This window comes from Euprymna scolopes, chromosome 1 (genome assembly GCF_053919585.1).
Source record: "Euprymna scolopes isolate OS-2025 chromosome 1, ASM5391958v1, whole genome shotgun sequence".
In the NCBI taxonomy this organism is placed as follows: Eukaryota; Metazoa; Mollusca; class Cephalopoda; order Sepiida; family Sepiolidae; genus Euprymna; species Euprymna scolopes.
Genome location: NC_136482.1, coordinates 33,609,911 through 33,628,499, shown reverse-complemented (window position 1 = coordinate 33,628,499; position 18,589 = coordinate 33,609,911). Strand labels below are relative to the sequence as shown.

At 34.2% G+C, this 18,589-nt stretch overlaps 1 protein-coding gene across 1 annotated transcript in view; it reads left to right on the top strand.

Annotated features, from left to right (window-relative positions):
* Positions 1–4,582: 4,582 nt before the first annotated feature.
* LOC145292385 (two pore channel protein 1-like) overlaps positions 4,583–18,589 on the top strand; it is a 116,051-nt gene continuing 102,044 nt past the window's right edge. The window contains exon 1 of the mRNA XM_080138724.1: positions 4,583–4,993. Coding sequence (XP_079994850.1) covers positions 4,864–4,993 — 130 coding nt within the window. The 5' untranslated portion in view covers positions 4,583–4,863. The remainder of the gene's footprint in view (positions 4,994–18,589) is intronic.

The following is an 18,589-nucleotide window of genomic DNA, read 5'->3' as shown; positions in this document are numbered from 1 at the left end:
GATTGTCGGACTGACTTCCTTATCTTGGTTGTTATTGTCACAACGTTTCGGCCGTTTTGCCCTCCGGCCTTCGTCAGGTGTTTTGTATCGAACTGGGGAACCGTTTGTTAGGAGTCTCGAACCCAACCCTTTATTATTATTACGGGGGTACCGTGTTCGGACTCCAGCTAGGCTTTGGGACATAGTTGCTGATTCTCTGTTTTTAATGTTACTTTTTCACTGCCTTCGTTCAGGATTGAACTCAGGTAACTTTAAACTTTGATACAACGTCTAGGACCACTCGGCCATATGCCACTAGGACAATTCTTAGTTGGTTTTTGTTAATGTTAAACCTATGTTGTTATTCAAGGTTTTCTCTCTCTATCAGAAGTGTCCAAATTGCATTCAGCTCTATGCTTGGTTTGCTCAGTAGGCTGTTATGTCCGAGCATGTGAGCTGTTTCTTTAAGTTTTCTCACTTTCCAGTGGGTCTCTCTGTTTATTATTTTTACTTCATCCCATAGGGAGCGATGGTCCCCCCCTCTCCATCCAGACATGGTTGGCTATACCCGATTTTCCGTCTCCCCTTTAGTTACCGCTTTTCGGTGTTCTTCCACCCTTACTTTAAGGGAGCGGCATGTTTCACCAATGTAAACCTTTCTGCAACTGCATGGGATGGAGTATATGCCGTTTTTGGTCATGTTCTCCTCCATGCGGGGCTTCACTCGTACCAGGTGTCGTCTGAGTGTTGACTCGCTCTTGAATACCGTCCTGATGTTGTAGGGGGCACATATTCTCTGAATCTTTTCGGAGATACCTCGTATGTATGGTAGACAGACCGTTGGAGGTTTTTGGGTTTCATTATCCTCTCTTATACTATCAACAGTAACTATGTCCCAAAGCCTAGCTGGAGTCCGAACACAGTACCCCCGTAATAATAATAAAGGGTTAGGTTCAAGACTCCTAACAAACGGTCCCCCAGTTTGATACAAAACACCTGACGAAGGCCGGAGGGCAAAACAGCCGAAACGTTGTGACAATAACAACCAAGATAAGGAAGTCAGTCCGACAATCTCAATCAATGAAAACACCTCATCTCAAAAAACCAGACAATTACTGCCATTTTTGACTTTGACTTCACCAAACACAAAGTGTTTGGTGAAGTCAAAGAGACGATAATATATTTTGGGATAATAAATCTTACAGTCAGTTTCCACACTTTAAAATTATATAGTTCAGTAGAAAATTAAATTTCTTTTCGTTTAGTAAAATATATTTGTTGTATGTCTTGTTTGTTTTCGATTTCTAGGTTGTTAACTATACTGCATGAATATGTGATGGTGTCAATTACTTTGTTTAGATTAGAACATCTCAAATACAAATATTCCATCTGCAGAGATCTAACAATTCTTCAAATACATTACGACTACACATGCTAAAAATAGCAACGATTTTTTTTTTAAACAACAAAGGAGAAACACAAAAGCTCAATTTTCTGTAACTAAACAAAAAATGCAGGTAATAAATGCAACAAACATTTTATTTTTGCCTGTTAGAAATCCGGTCCCAAAATTATATTTATCCCTTTGTTTAGCAACACCATCGTCTGTAACATGACTTCATAGCAAATCTCCCAACTTGGTCTGGGAACTCTTCCATCTCGACTTGACTCTCGTCAGGTTGGCAAACCAAGTTGCTGTGGGTACCAGGGACAGTACCCAAACAGCCCTTTACAGAGCTTACTACCTCAAACAAATAATTGGATTCAAACAGCCCTTTTCAGGACTAATTTTCAACAAATTACCTGAATGCGATACAGACTCCATTTGCTACTGCTGCCTGCCTCCTGGGACTTCCCCTCACAGCCTGAAACTTGAGTTCTTGCATCTGCTTTGATTCCAGCTCATTCCCAGTGACTCCACTAGTTCCAGCTACCAGTCGCAGTGCCCACTGACATCTAGTTATCTGTTCTAGTACCCATTGACGTCCAGCTACTAGTTTCCAGTTTCCCAACGGCATCCAACTTCCTGTCTCAGTCCCCACCAACGTCCACCTACCCATTCTAGTATCTACTGACGTTCATCTACCTGCTCAACATAAGGGTATTGGTGTTTGCAAATGATAATAAAATTTTGCCCTCATTAGGGCATTAAAACGTCTCAGTGAGACAAAGTGATTTTGAGGCTGCAAGCCTCAAGTGAGTTTCATACATCCATTTTAACCTGTGTCTATGTCACAACTAGTGATCTGAAAAGGATAAATTTGATGCCAAAAATACCCTCGGCAATTAGTAATAACAAGCAATCTGATAAGTTAAAACAAAATCGTGAGTGAACAAACCGACCAATGAGGAGCCAGCTTATTTTTGCAGTAGAAACAAAAAAGTCGCCAGTCTATTTATCCAGAATTGCTTCTATATTAAAAAAAAAAAAAAAATCTGTATGATACACATACCCGTAACAGAAAGAAAATATCATATTCTAAAAATCATATAAATTGATCAAGTAGTTTTATTTTTTTAAACTAGCACGTAGCCCGAAGTTTTCCAATCATAAAATACACAGAAATATGATATTTCAATTCATTCAGATTTCGTATTTATCATTATAGAGCCAATTCTCTATTGATTATTATATTGTACCCAATATATATAGTAGTGATTTCAAAAGTTAAAAAATAATAGAGTGCAATAAGCTAGAATGAAAACCAAAAACTGATAGCTCACCAGCATTATTTGTTATCATTTTTGATAAGTCCATATGCATATCAAAACATTAGCAATAACATTTTGAAGAGTATAAATGTATATTTGTGCATACGTAAAGCTTCTATACTACATCGAACTATGTCTGCCAAGTTTCATTTTTTTTTAATAAATTTTGATCCCTTGACAGTTATTTTTTAGGAAAAAAAAAATCAATTTTGTTACATGTATCTGAATACCCCACATATCAAGTTTCAAGTACAGGGTGTCCAAAAAGTCACTGAAGGGTTTTGAACTTAAATAAATTCTTTATTTTTGATATCTTTCTGTAATTTTAACACAATCTGACTAAGACATTGAGAAATTAAAGTAAAGAAATGCAAAATTCAAACAATCTTTATTTATGAAAACTAATGTCTTTTAAATGTTGCCCATTTTCAGCTTCGCATACGTTTCCCCGACTTGACTAGCCCCGACTTTTTCTTCTAGGAATATCTTAAAAAAAGAGTCTATTGTGGAGGACTAGGATATATAAATCCCAATCCCGTTACAAAAGAATAATGAAACGAATGGAATTGAAGGAAACAAAAACTCAATTGATGGATAAGATAAACGTCGTTTATTTACTGTTGAAAGAATGAAGGTTTTAGATATAACATGTGTTCATGTCTGCGCGGGTGTAACCATCGTTCGTAGAGGACTGGTATTGTAGAAGGAAAAAGGAAATGTGTTTTCATCTCACTATCGTTTGTTTGCGCATGTGAAGAGAAAGGAGTAACGCAGTGAAAATGAGAATGATAGTCCAACGTGTAGACAAAGACAAAGAATAGAGGGTTGACGTCACTTAGCAGTCAGCTACGTGAAGGCATTCTCAGGTACCAGTAGTAGATATAGAGAGAAAGAGTGAGAATGTGTACGTACGGTCTGTTAGCTTTTTGTCCCACATAGTAGTAAAATGGCGTGAGGTAAAAAAGGCCGAAAAAAAAAAAAAAGGGCCGGTTGTTACTCTTTGTTTTATACTTGTTTCCAGTGGTCTTTGCGCATGTGTGGATTTCCTTTGAAAGGAAGTGACGTCGTCCATCTGTGTGCGTACGTGTGTGAGTACATGTGTGTACGTTAGCGTGTGTGTATATACACGTGAATGTTATTATATGTACGCGAACGTGAATATATGTACGTGTGTGGACGTGGGTGCGTATGTTTGTTTGCGTGTATGTATGCGACAAGTAATATAGCTTGAAATGTGAATGTGTGTTTTTGTGCGAGACTAGAAAAGGCTCGCACACTATGTTAACAAACCCCAAACCCTGCAAGAATTGAAGGAAAACATCAGGAACGATATAAGGGAGTTAAATCGCAATCCAGAGTTCTGCAATCTGTCATGAATAATGTTTTGAAAAGAGCACAAATATGCGAAGCTGAAAATGGGCAACATTTAAAAGACATTATTTTTCATAAATAAAGATTATTTGAATTTTGCATTTTTTCGGATATTAACCAATGTAATTTCTTATGTTAAAAGTGGCGGCCATTGTTGTACGCGCAAGGGTATATTTTTTGGCATAATTAATATAATCACTATTCCATTGCTAACCATAACATATACTGACTCAACGGGTCACGGGTAGTTTATTTATAAACTAATGTAATCTAAAGGAATTCCTATCTTAACACCGGCGCTAAATTGCAGACGGTTCATGACATCAGATTCACGTCAGACTGCAACCATCTTCAGGTGATGAAAAGTTCAATTTATCCGAAATATTATTGTTATTTTAATTTATGTTTATAGTTTAATGGAATCATTCATATTTTACAAAATTTTGTATGAGGGGTTCATTTGAATTATTTTAAACAGAATTGTTGTCATTTTATTTAATTTTTTTTTAAAAGGATTGGACTTTTTTTCTTTAAAAAAAGGAAAAGAGAAGGAATAATTAAATAAAAAGAAAGAAACAAAGAAAAGAAAAGAAAGAAAAACAAAGAATTAAAGAAAGAAAAAAAGAAAGAACGAAAATAAAGAAATAAAAGGAGAAAGGAAAAAACAATGACAGAAAGAAAAAGAGAAAGAAGTTCAACTTGATTCATTTATTCGCATTTTTTTGTTAAGTCGAGTGAAGAAGAAAGAGTTGCGACCGTTTGCCGCTAGGTGTCGCCCTCTTCTCTCCTCTTCAGTACATAATGGCGTCGGCGACGTCTACGTCGACGACCATCACGGACTTACTACGCGAAGCTCGAGATTATAATGATGAAAGTCCCCTATGGGAGATGGATTCTACACCAGGTCGCAGAGGTACATTAAATGGGGCTTGTAAGTATATACGCATACCCCTGGTCCATATTTATCTATCTATCTATTTAAAAAAAAAAAAAACTTTTTTTATTGCATAAAAACAAAAACAAACAAAAAAAAAAAACGATTATTTATGTGCTTTGTAGGCACAAAGCTGGCAAATTGAGGAAAAAAAAACCATCCTCGAGAAGAAGGAAGTGAAACTTTGGTTGGGTGGTTGTGTATAAAAGCAAACTAGGAACGGACCCGTTATTCCGATAGCGGCTTCTTAGGCAAACAACCACCGCTTTTCCGAAAGAAGAGGTAATGCTTAGGATCTAGAACCGAACCATACCTCGTTTTGGTATCTGTAGGGAATGGGAACCCAGTGGATTTCATTATTTTTACAGAAAATGACACGTCAGTGCCGGAAATAACAGACGTCGTTCACGATTTGAAAGCGTAAATAAAGGTTTACAAAATGAATAAATAAAATAAAAAATTAAAAATGGGACCATGATGCGAAAGGTTAAATTTGGATTAAAAAAAAACTAGCCCCTAAAAAAATAAAGGTCCTCATGCAGTGCACTTATTGATCCGTGCTGAAATAATAACGTTATTATTTAAAAAGCCATTCTTAACATGGGGAGCGAAGGGTGTATTGTACCTTTTCTGTATTTTAACTTTACAGTTGAATAAAAAAAAAACATATAAAAAATTAAACTTGGAAATACGATTTCAAAAATAGCGCGGATCAGTAAGTGCATTAGCACCAAAGTAAATACAAATTAAGTTGAGAAAAACAAAACAAAAAAAAAAACCTTTTCAGAGAAAAGGTAATTTTCACATCGTAAACTGTTTCGGTTACTCTCGGGACTGATTCTGGATACTAATCTACCTTCATCAAAATACTGAAATCTAGTTCCATAAGTGCATAAGCACCCAATCCTCTTTGGCTTCTCACTCTTTGAGAAACGATTAGTTTCTTGCTAATCGCCTTATGCGCCCCCACCGGGTAATGCCGATGGAGTTTCCCCATGCATTTTTTTTTTTTTTTTTTTGCAGGCTAGAGTGCTCGGGACCCTGACTTTTCCAATCCACTTTCCCAACCTTGTGTCACATCTTCCCGTCGTGGAAGAAATTGAATGAATGCGAACTTAGACTAAAAAGAAAACAAACTGTGTTTATATCTACTTGGTTGTCACGTGACCGGCCTTCACCGTTTTTATTATTTTTCTCTTAAGAATCTGGAAAGACTAAGATGAGGGCGGGAGGAACAACTTACAAAAATTTAAGAAATAACATGAATTGTAAATAATTTATTACTTGGGTTTGAAATTCCCTTGTTTACAAAGGCTTCCTCCTGCACTGCAATACTGACAATCGGCAAATTTTAATTTACGGAGACCAACGGTGTATAATCCGCCTCAAACTGTAACTTCTGTGTTTTTCAATAATAAAATGATATTACTTAAAATATTACTCCTAAATGAAACCTAAAAAAAAAGGGGGGGGGGGGGTTAAAACTTGCAGAAAATCCTGTTTTATGGTTGTTGTAAAAATGGAACGGAAATTTAAATTTCGTTCCGTCTAATTCCTTTTCTTTTTTCTTAGTGTGCCCCCCCCCCAAAAAAAAACGGAAGTAATCGAAAGAATAACATTCAACAATCATACTTTTTCAAACGAAAGTTTTTTGGGTTTTTTTAAGTCCAGTAAGTACCGTTCACATTGAAAATGTCGACTTTTATAGGTTTTCGGGTATGCTTACAACGAATAGACATCCCCAACCAACCTCGACATGTTAAGAACGGCTTTCGGAATAGACACATCCTCAACCTTGTCAGCATACTCGAAAACCTATAAAAGTTGACATGTCGAATGTGAATGATGAGTTGGACGTAATGTAAAAATGTACCAAATTTAAAACTGAATGCAATTTAAATTTCTGTTCCATTTTTACAACTAAAACTGAAAACCCACTACTCAAAACAACAAGGTATTACAAAAAGGCTGACTGGGAAGCCATCAGGGAACTCCTCAGAGATGCCGCATGGCAAAATATCTTTTCTCTTCCAGTTGAACAGTGTGCAAATGAGACCACTGAATGGTTCAAAACTGCAATTGAGGCACATGTTCCCCCACGGAATTTCTATAGCAAGCCCCACTCTCCCCAATGGTTTACCTCTGCTTGTGCAGCTGCCATTGCTCAAAGGCAGCATGCGTTCCAGATTCAACTGACATAAGTCCAGTTCAAACAGACAGAAGTATATAGAAGCCAGAAATAATTGTAAGAGAGTAACAGTGACAGCTAAGACAGATTACACTGAAACCACCAGGGAACGCATTGAAACACAGAAATTAGGAACTCGTGATTTTTGGAAAATCTACAACACTGTAGTAAATAGTGGGCAGTCAACGATTCCCCCACGATCAAACAATCATGAGGTTGCTTGCACGGCAACTGACAAGGCTAATCTGCTTGCCAGTCGGTTTGCCTCAAACTCCATACTGTGCCTGGCACACCACTCCCTCCCCGACTTTTCTTTGCGAACAGACACCTCACTAGATGATTTGAAAATCACCCTTTCTCAGGTGCATGGTATCATAAGAAACCTAGACACCTCAAAAGCATGTGGACCAGATCTCATCCTGGCTGTGCTAATAAAAAAATGCTCTGCTGAGGTTGCTCCAGTTCTCTCCAAACTTTACAATAAATGCCTTAACGAATCTTGCTTTCCTGACTGTTGGAAAACCGCTTCTGTGGTACCAGTCTTCAAGAATTCTGGTGAAAGAACTGACCCACTAAAGTATCGCTCCATTAGCCTCCTTCCACTTTTTGCCAAAATATTTGAGTCCTTAGTTAATCAAGCCCTAGTCCAACACCTAACAGCTACTAAACTCCTGACCGACAAACAATATGGATTCAGACAAGCCTGTTCAATAGCAGATATCTTAACTGTAGTCCCTGAACGTATATACTGTTTACTGGACAAAACGGGGGAGGGTAGAGCGGTAGCCCTTGATATATCTCGGGCTTTTGACGGGGTATGGCACGATGGGCTTCTAAGGAAAATTAGATCCTATGGTATCACTGGAAGAATACATAATGTAATTAAATACTTCTTAAGAGAAAAATCCAAGTTGTCCTCGACAGTCGTACATCCAAACAATGATATAAATGATAAATGCAGGAGTGCCTCAGGGGTCTATCCTTGAACCTTTATTATTCCTGATTTTCATAAATGATCTCCTTGATAAAATTGTTTCCAAGATGGGTATATTTGCCGATGACACCACCCTCTATAACAGGTATGAGGGGAAAACAAATGAACACGTATCTAAGGAAATGGCAGAAACACTAGAGGATGACCTCCAATCTGTAGTGAAATGGGGACAAAAATGGTTGGTCACATTCAATGCTGCCAAGACTAAGCTTGTTACCTTCAATAACTACAAGAAACCTTTTCTACCACCAATAGCAATGGCCAAGAACACACTGCCTGAAAGTACTTCCTTTAAACTCCTCGGCCTAACGTTTACAGGGAACATGAACTGGAATATATACATTGAGAGCATTGCCAAGGCTGCTGCAAAGAAGGTGGGCTCTCTCTACTGTGCCAGAAAATTACTTGCGCCTGAAAGTATCCTGTACCTCTATAAGGCCACCATTTGCCCATGTATGGAGTACTGTTGTCACATTTGGGCTGGTGCATCTGCTGCTTGTTTCTCACTCCTGGACAGGGTTCAAAAGAGTTGCCAACCTGATAGGTTCTGAACTGTCATCTAAGCTTCAGCCTCTGTCCCATCGGCGAAATGTTGCATCCCTCTGCCTGTTCTATAAATACTTTAATAGTGAATGCTCTCACGAACTGCAAGCACTTAAACCTCCTCGACGTGACTACCCCCGACAAACTCGACCAGCAACTAAGCCCTACCCCTTTACAGTAGAGATCCCTAGGTGTAAGAAAGCCTTTTACTCCAATAGTTTCTTCTCCAGAACTGCAAGTCTTTGGAACTCCCTTCCAGGATACTGTTTTCCCAACTGTACTGATATGTAGAAGTTCAAGTGTAATGTCAACAAGCATCTTTCTATTCATCTCCCTTCATAATGCTCCTGCAAATTATGTCTCCAATAGTAGCCCCCTACTTTGAAGTGGCACTTGCTTTGTTTGGGGTGAAAATTGAATAAAGAAAAAACCAAAAAAAAAACAAAACATTCTCCGCAAGTTTTACAAAAAAAAAAAAACAAATAAAAACACAGCTTGTTATTAACCGTGTTTAATTTGTGCAAACTATGTACTAGTTATCATATGTTGGTGAAAAAACAACTTTAACTTGCGGAGTTGAATTTGCTTAACTTTGTTTCTAATGTTATTTTGGTAACCCATTTGAGCTATTGCTTCATAACACCTCGTAGGAAATTTGGTGCTTATGCACTTATGTTACTGTGCTATTTAAAAAAAAAGTGTTTCAAGCTTTACCCTACTTTTATTAAATTGTTGGGTACATAATAATTACAAAACACTCTCCCCTCTCATGTTAAGAATGGCTTTTTAAATAACGTTGTTTCAGCACGGTAACATAAGTTCATAACTATCGAAAATTTATTTTTTTAAATTAATCACAATTTTTTTTTTTTTTTTTTTTTTTTTTTTTTTTTCAAATAAATGTTTATTTAGTGCTTAAACCGCTGGATTATACCGAGCTCGCAAAGAGACGCGAGGGAGCAGATGGTAAAACTGGGAAAAAAAAAAGGAAAAGAAAGGGCAGAGTATTATTGCGCTTCTTTCCTCCAGTTTAATATAAACACCTCCAACTTCTCCATGTTAAAAACGGCTTTCAGATAAACACCGCCAACCTCGAAAACCGTTCTTAGCATGGAGAGGTTGGTAGGCACCAAACTGGTACTATGCTGGGACAGGTCGTAAAAAAAATACCAAAATTGGTGTCATTTTATTTAATTTTTTACAATAAATGCCTTACACAAACAAAACAAAACAAATCTTTTATTACCCCCCACCCCCTCCCCGGAAAAAAAACCCAGTTGCCATAAAAATAAATAAAACGGTAAAATTTATGAAATTATCACGGTAGGTTGTTTTTATTGACTTCTGTTTACCCCACCCTATATGTAACATGTAACTTTATTATCTTCTATATAAATAAAATGAACTCATTTTTTCCCCCCCCGTGGGATTTTGACCTTAATAGGATTAAAAATCAAGATATTTCATGCAAATACATTATGCACAAACGGCAGAACAATATCTGAGGTTTGTTATAGGCTTATTAGTTCTCAAATTCCTCGATAATCTTAGATGTCTATACTTTTTCTGCTGAGAAGTCACGACCAAAATCGGTTAAGATCAATGGAAGTGGTAAAATATTTTCTCTCTTAAAAATTCCTCCTCCCCCTGCCACCACTTAACACCGTTTGGAGATCGTTCACAAGGAACAGTTGAGAAGAGAACACCGGTTTGGCTTCGTAGTTCTATCATGTGAAGTTATTTAAAATCACTAAACTAAGCTGCAGTGCTCTGTGGCGTAGTGGTTAGGGTGCTGGACAATTCACATTATATTTTCACGTTCGCGCCGACCTACCATAGTGGTTTTTTTTTTTTTTTTTCCTAAACAACTGGAATGGACTTTTCTTGGTGGCCGAACTGTTAACGTTGCAGATTTTTTTTTTTTCACACTTTATTTTCCTACTTTTACTCATGACTCCGGGTTTGATCCTTCCTACTTACCTACCATAACATTTTTTAACCCCCCCCCCGTCCCGGAAACAAACACTCGGGCAACGCCGGGTACCCCCGCTAGTAAATTAATATTATCAGTAGAACTTTTGTACCATTTAAAAGGGCAAAATAAACCAGTAATAATTTAAAAAAAATCTTTTCATTGAACGAAAATAATGAAATTGCGAGACGAAAACTATGTTTACATAATTGCGCTTTAAAATAACGTTCTTATGTAGTAGACCTTCCGACCGTGAAAACATACCCGTGTTTAATAAATCTAGCAAAAATCAACTAATGGTCAGATTTTTGTGAAATTTTCGATATTTATCCATTTCAGAATGAAATTACCTAGAAAATGCAGTTTCCGTAAAATATGAGGGGAAATATTTTTTAGTGTGCCCCCCCCCCATATTTATTTATTCGAAATCCAAACAAAATATATTTAAATCTATTGAAATTTTTATTTATTATGAAACATAAGAGTTCAAATAAGTAAAAAAAATATTTATTTTTTAAAAGTTTAAATACACGTATTGAACAAAAATTTACCTTGAAGTTGCAATTAAAAAATTGATATAAACTTAATAGTTTTTTTTTTTTTTTTTTTTAAATAGCGTTTTTTCTAATTAATATATACTATAATCAGTTGAATTGCCAAGAAAAAGTAACTTCTTAAAAATTAAATTATTTTTAAAAGATTAAAACGATTAAAATTCCATTATTTCAAAATGTCCGCTACAACATAGATTTTTTAATTGTGTGAAAAATTTTTAACTATAAAGTTATAATATAAACATGACTCTTGCTACCTATTTTATGGCCAGATTAAAACAGATTCAAAATTAATATTACATTAAAATCCAGTTTTTGTACATGCACTGCGATATTCTTGTATGTCTTGTTTTATGAAATAAAATATGGAAGCATAGACTGAACAAAAATAAACTGGTTGATTGAAAACATTCACTTCCGCAGTTGCGTTCACCATTCTAAAACTTCACAGCTTAACTGGATTATTCTGTTAGTGTTTACTAAAAAGTAACCAAATTATCTATTAAAAGTAAGTTAAATTATTTTTATAAATTTTTTTTCTTGTTTTACGTTTAATTTTAAAGTTTATTAAACTTCTTTTTTTTTTTTCAATTTTAGATACTTTAAAAACTTCTTTCGTTAACGTTTGTTTTTCATTTTAGTAGTAATGAAGTGGTCGGATGCACCAAACTGGTAAAAGGGAAAATTATTCCCAAGTTGCATTCGGAGATGATCTTTTGTATAAATAATTTAAATTGTTCCAAAGTATCAAAAACTTAAATAACATGTGTAGTGAACTAACAAACTATTTTATCGTCACTTTGCTCTTCCGTAGATGTCAAAAAAGTCACGTGACATTTTATTTTTGTGTTATGTTTTCTACCCCCACTGAAAAAAAAAAGATTTTACTTAATCATTTCTAATGATAATAGTGCATCTTTTTTTACATTTCGAAAATTTAATCTTTAAGTAAACTATTTGAATGTAAAATAAATTCCTATTAAATTACAGTAGTAAATAATAGTTAAAAAAAATTGTTCGCCGTGGCTCCCATCAAGCACATCAATTGATGACGTCACCAGATCATGTGTACATTTTGGAAAAGTTCACATAAAAATGGTAGTGCCTACCGTTCGCTTAGTATAATCCGGGCGTTGCCAAGTGAGACTCTTGGAAAAAACGGGCTTTAACCTGCGGAAGTACCTTTTTATTTTATTTATTTTTCAAGAAAATTAAATTTTATTCCGTGTGAATGTGGTGGTGGGGTAGGGGCGGAACACCGTCCATGAAGGAAGTAAGGGCAGACAACCGACTTTCATTTCAAATTTTTTTTTGTTCTTGAATAATGTTAGACAATCAAAACATAATTTAAAACCAAACAATTTATTAATGTGTATTTTTAATCTTTTTATTTTTCAGTAGCATTACAAGTTGATTTTTTCTTTTTAGATAATTGTTATTTTATCAACTTGCATGAAAAGAGCCCTGTAAAAGTTGCTTAAAACCGTTTGAATTATCCAAATACCATCAGTAGTTCAAAAGTTAGGAGAATTTTAAGTGCTAAAATTTAGGCTTTTCCGTGGACATTTTACTTTATATTATTACGAACCTCAACATTTCAAGAAATTCGGTAATTTCGCCACCATTTATTTATTTTTCCAGCTATTCTCATGAAATTTGGCACTTTTATGTAAAATTGTGTGCTCTTTCTGATTATGCAGTCATATTTGATGTATCTCTTTACCATAAGCCATGAATGATAAATTCAGATGTACAAATTTCAATCTTAAGACTGGCGCATGGTATCCTACAGTGGATATCTATTTATAAACAAAACTAAGTATTATAGTGGTATTTAAATATAGCTTTATTGAGAATAGGCATTTTCCTGCCTCTGCACCAAAGGCAAGCTTAATCTTGGATTTAGTCATTGAATGTCTAAAGAGCATTCATGGCCAGTATTTACTACTCCCCTCAAAGAAAATGAAAATTTTTCATATAGATTTTGGATTTCTGTAAAAGATGAAAATTCCCATAGTCAACCAGAATTTATGCATTTTGGGACCAGTCCAATTTTCAATTTTGTAAATCCTCTCTATCTGGCCCAAAATATACCCCTATTCTCTGAGATGCAACCATAAATCGTACTTTACATGAATCCTCGATGTAACTTTCACAGTACCAGGATACCAGGAATCCTAATAAGCAACAACTATATATTCACCAGTTGATGGTCATTTTTGTCATTTCTATTCTGTTGTTTTACTGAAAATTCAATTATGTAAACAAAGAAATAAAATGGTAATTTTTTACCTTGTTTCCACCTAAACATTTAAAATGATTACTTTTCTCAGGTTTTAGGGTATGCTGAAAACGGATATCACATTTAAATTTTCTGCAAATAAATAGTTTTCCGGATATTAAGCAATGTCATTTCTTATGTTATCGCTGGTGGCCATCATGGTATGCGCAAGCATGCAAACCTAACCCCGAGAAACTATGCACAAACGCTCATACCAAGGTGGCTACCAGCAATAACATAAGAAATGACACTGCTTAATATCTGGAAAGCTACTTATTTGCAGAAAATTTAATTGCGATATTCGTAGGTAGTCATTTTAAAGAAAAATGTTAAGGTGGAAACAAGATAAAAATTTACAAAAGGCATCACAATGAAATTCTTTATCGAACCGCCCAGTTATTATCATTATTCAGATATCCTCAGTTTAAAAAAAAAAATGGTTTTGTTTCAGATTCGAAAATATGGTCTTGACAATAAGTTAAAAATAAATTCAATTCTGAAACTATTATCTATATGAAAATAGGTGGTATATGCCAATTTATCTTATCAATTTTGAAATATTCTTCGTCAACTTTGCTTGGTCATAACTTTGCTTCATGTGGTCGTAAAAATCAAAATCAAACACCAGTAAAAATGGACTTCTTTGTTTATATAGCTTGTAAAATTTAAGCCATATCCAATCAAATTTAACTTTGCGCATATGTATCCAAACGTAGCGTATAAAATGTAAACATTGAAAAAAGTGTTTCCCTTTTTGCTGCCGTCATTTTTTTACCGTTTTTTCATTTTTAACTTGGAGCATAAAAACATTGAATGCATAAAAGTAAAATAAATTAACATCATTGGAATGCTTATTTTATTCTCATTCTATCAATGTGATTCTTTTAAAAATTGACCAACAAATAAAAGATATGCCTTGAAGCACATTAGGTATTTAATATTGCCGCTGTCCACAAAAATACAACATACGCTTTTAATGCTATTTTCAGAACATAAAATTTTCAAGTAATAAAACATTATTTTAGAAGGGTCATTTTATATAAGTTAAAAACAAAATTTGATGAAGACCTACGCAGGATTCTTTCTTGGCCATCTTCCCAGCAACTGTTCAAATAAACTTATAGCAGATGATTTTAATCATCCATTATCAACTGGACTCCCATGCTCAAACTCCTCGAGAATATCAATCCCAGCAGCCCACCTTCTATGTGGAGAGTATGAGGGACATATTTCCTACCAGTATGTAACTGTACCCACCAGGTTCAGGAGAAACCAAACCTCCACATGTGATGATATTGTATTTTAGCAACAGGATAATGTCAGGACACATGCCCTGCTAGTATGCTATATTCCTTCATAAGTTTGCTAAAATTTTCATCCACCAATGTATTTTTTAGTTTTTTTTCAAAAAGAAAAATAATCATCAACGCTAACACTAAGTCTGGGATTATAGGAACAAAAAAAGAAAAGATAAATCAAATAACAACTTAAACATGTATTGTTTCAATTATTTGGACGACTGTTTTCATTTTAGTTTTTGTTCTCGCACCGTTTAAGCTGATGTAACCTCTGTCTTTCAAGTATATCTTAACAATAGCTCTTACTAATGAATGATGAAAATTATGCTTTTGTTATTTATTTTTTTTTATGAGACAAGACATCTGAAGGTCAGAGGTTACATCGGCTGAAATGTGAAAATATCAATCAAGATGGGAACAATAGTCCGAACAATATAAATAATATATATTGTCAGTCCTCATCTCAAAAACTCAATCATAACAATTTAAATGTTAAGTAAAAAAGACAAAGTACAAATATTTTATTTTTAATTTTTTCTTTTTGTTATAATTGTATGTAAAAAAAAAAAAAAAAAAATACAATAAGGATAAAATTTTAACCTAAATTTTAAAAACTCAAACTTTTATTTGGTCATATTTTTTTAAAAACTTGTCTATAAGATTCTAATATTAGGAATTGCATGTTTATGATGATCAAAAACCGGTAACCAATTTTTACGATTGACCTCAAATGAAAAATTAAATTTAGACAGTATATTGTGATTATTCAAGTGCAGAAGACTTTGTCAGTGTGATCACATTAAAAGAATGGATGAGAATTTTTGGGTTAGTAGATGTAGAACAGTATGGATGGGAGTGTCAATTAGCAGAGCTAAACATGGGAGGAAATGATTAGGATAGACTTGAAAGAGGGATAAATACCTGGCAGAGATAGGTTGGTTATAAACAGGTACGTCTAAAAATGGAAAAATATAGCGAGACATAGTTTTGAAAGCTGGTTTATCAATTCTTTTGTAGATTTCCGACTACTTTTTGATTGTATTCAAAAGATTTAAGATTAAAGTTAATGTCCAAAAGGAAAATAATACTTGTACACGTGAAAAAAGTTATAATGAAAAATGTTTTCACAGCTAAATTCATTGTAAAAATCCTTTGAAAGATAAATATTAGTTTTCTGGGTCTATTTCAAAGATAAGTAGTAAAATCCTAAGATATTGAATTAAATAAAAAAAAAATACCTTGTTTGTACAAAAAATAGCTTGATTAACTCCCAAAGGCGAGAGGTTTTGCCCTTTGCAGAATCACAACAAACGGAAGTTAAACATGTATTATACGGAAGCCCAAATATCAGACAATTGAAAGGCTGTCTGAAAATGATGTCAAGTACTTTAAAAGGAGGTGTGCTGTTTTTCTTTTTTTCCAGCCGTGCATTCCTATCGTGAACGTTTGTATAATTTTTACCATTTTTAAAATTTATTTTTCTATGTTTCTGCTTTTAAATTACAAAAAAAAATTTATTTTTCAATATTATATAAAAATTGTTACGCCGAAAGTTTCGCATCTAATCAAGCAAGGAATATATTAGAATCTTACATATAAAAATTATGTGAAACATGTAATTTAAAAATAAATGTACAAATATTTTTTGTAATTATAATTTTGTGCGAAAATATTTACTAAACAATGCTTAATTCAATGATAATATCAGTAGTTCGAAAAATTAATTTTTCTTTAAGTTATATCGAATTTATTAATACAAATTTTAGGGTCTTTTTTTCATTATGTTCCTGTAAAAATTAAATAATTGTTTAATTGCTACAATTTATGATGGTTTATTTTCATAAAAAAAAAAATTCATACATTTGTTTTTTTTACTGTTGAAAACCATAACTTTAGTAAAGATATTTTTTGTTTAAACAAAATAATACATGTCCACTAAGATTTAAATTAAAATAATGGGTTCATTATATTCTGTGATCATTATTTGCTAAATACTGAAAATTTCATTAAAATTGGTTAATTTTCTGATTTTTGGTAAATTTTTAAGTAAAGGGAGGGGTGAAAATGTTTATACATTTTGAGCATCGGCATTCATTTTGCACGTACTTAGTTAGAAGAATTGTACTTGAATGTAAAACACTTTAAACCGAATATGATATGATGAATAGTCATAAAAGAACGAACATAATTAATATATTTGAGCGGATAGTTATAGAATTGTCATAATTAAAAAGAATGTGTCAAAAATAACAAATGTTTTTATTTTCAATAGGGCAAATGCTAAACATTGTTGCATACCAAATGTTATTAATTAATCTGAAAAGATTAAAAAGTCTGTCATTTGGATTATTACAAAAATTTAATGACATATCTTTTTGGGACTCCAGAATAAGTTCACCTGGCCCTTTCATAGGTTTAACACTTTATCACTATGAGATGTATAGAAACAAATGAGTTTTTTTTTTATTTTTCTTCCTTTGAAGATTGTAATGCTGGGTATGGGGCAGCCAAACCAGCTGCCAACATTGCCCCGCTTTTTTATTGAAACCAACAGAGAGCTCTTTATAGTATCCTCGCTGTTCCCTTAAGTGCAATTGTCTGAATCTCTTTTGCACTTGGTTCACCACGAATATTAGTTAGGTAGGACTTCAGGTTCTTCTTCATAAATCCTGTGGCACCTATGATAACTGGTATGATCGATATCCCCTTTAGGTTCCAGTTTCTTTTCATATCATACATGAGACCTTAGTATTTGGTCTGTTTCTCTCTTTCAGCTCTGTTAAGACCGCCATCATTAGGAACACTCACTTCAATCAAGGTTGCAACTCTCTCTGACTTATTCCATATAACTATGTCAGGTTTCACAGCAGCATTTTCAAGGTCCGAGTGTTTCATGAAAGTTTTTTTTTTTTTTTAATCTCTTAAACACTGAGTTAGTGTATAACATTAATTTTTCTTGCCTCCAATTCACCCATTAATTATGTTATAGTATATTTTTATTGTGATCTCTTGGTCTTACCGGATTCTGGGACAAGAATTTATCTAGCTTAGTGCTGTTACTAAAGGCAACATCACTTGAAGAAGTGGACCATTGTTCATATAAGCCAGTATGTGGCATTAAGCGGATGTCATTATAATCCTCCCTTAATCATAGTGGCATGATCCTCTTGTTAGCCAGTTTATTTATAGAGCCTTTCTTATCTATACAGTCCTGGGTGAATTCATTCAGAAAATACTTAGCACACTGTTAGTTGGCCTGTTCTTCCATTTCCTTTTTTTACAATGGAAGTTCCTGGTGCATTTTTTGGTCTTTTTAGACTATTTCCATAGCAGACTTGTTTTCTGATTCTGTCTCATTTGTAAGACAGCCTTGTCCAAAATGTTTTACAAGTTTTGTGATGGTTATTCTGCTGGCTCTTGTTTCATGTTGGTGTACTATTTTGACATTTGCATTTTGCGAGCTCATCAGATATTGCTCGGTGCTCACAATAGTTGCACAATGCTGATGATTAATTTCTGAGAGACCCGTTCCTCCTGTTCCTCTGGGTGGATACAGTCTAGGTAAATACAGATTTCTGTATGTTATTCTGTATAGTGTTAACATTTTCCTCACTTTAGTGTATAGTCTCTTTTTTGCCAGTTAACAAGCATGGTTAATTGATTAATGCCAGTTACCTTGTTTTTAAGTTCTGTTTTACAGATTTTCCTGACACGGAATATATATTCACTGCTAATTTTTTCTTGTCTTGGCATGATAAATTGA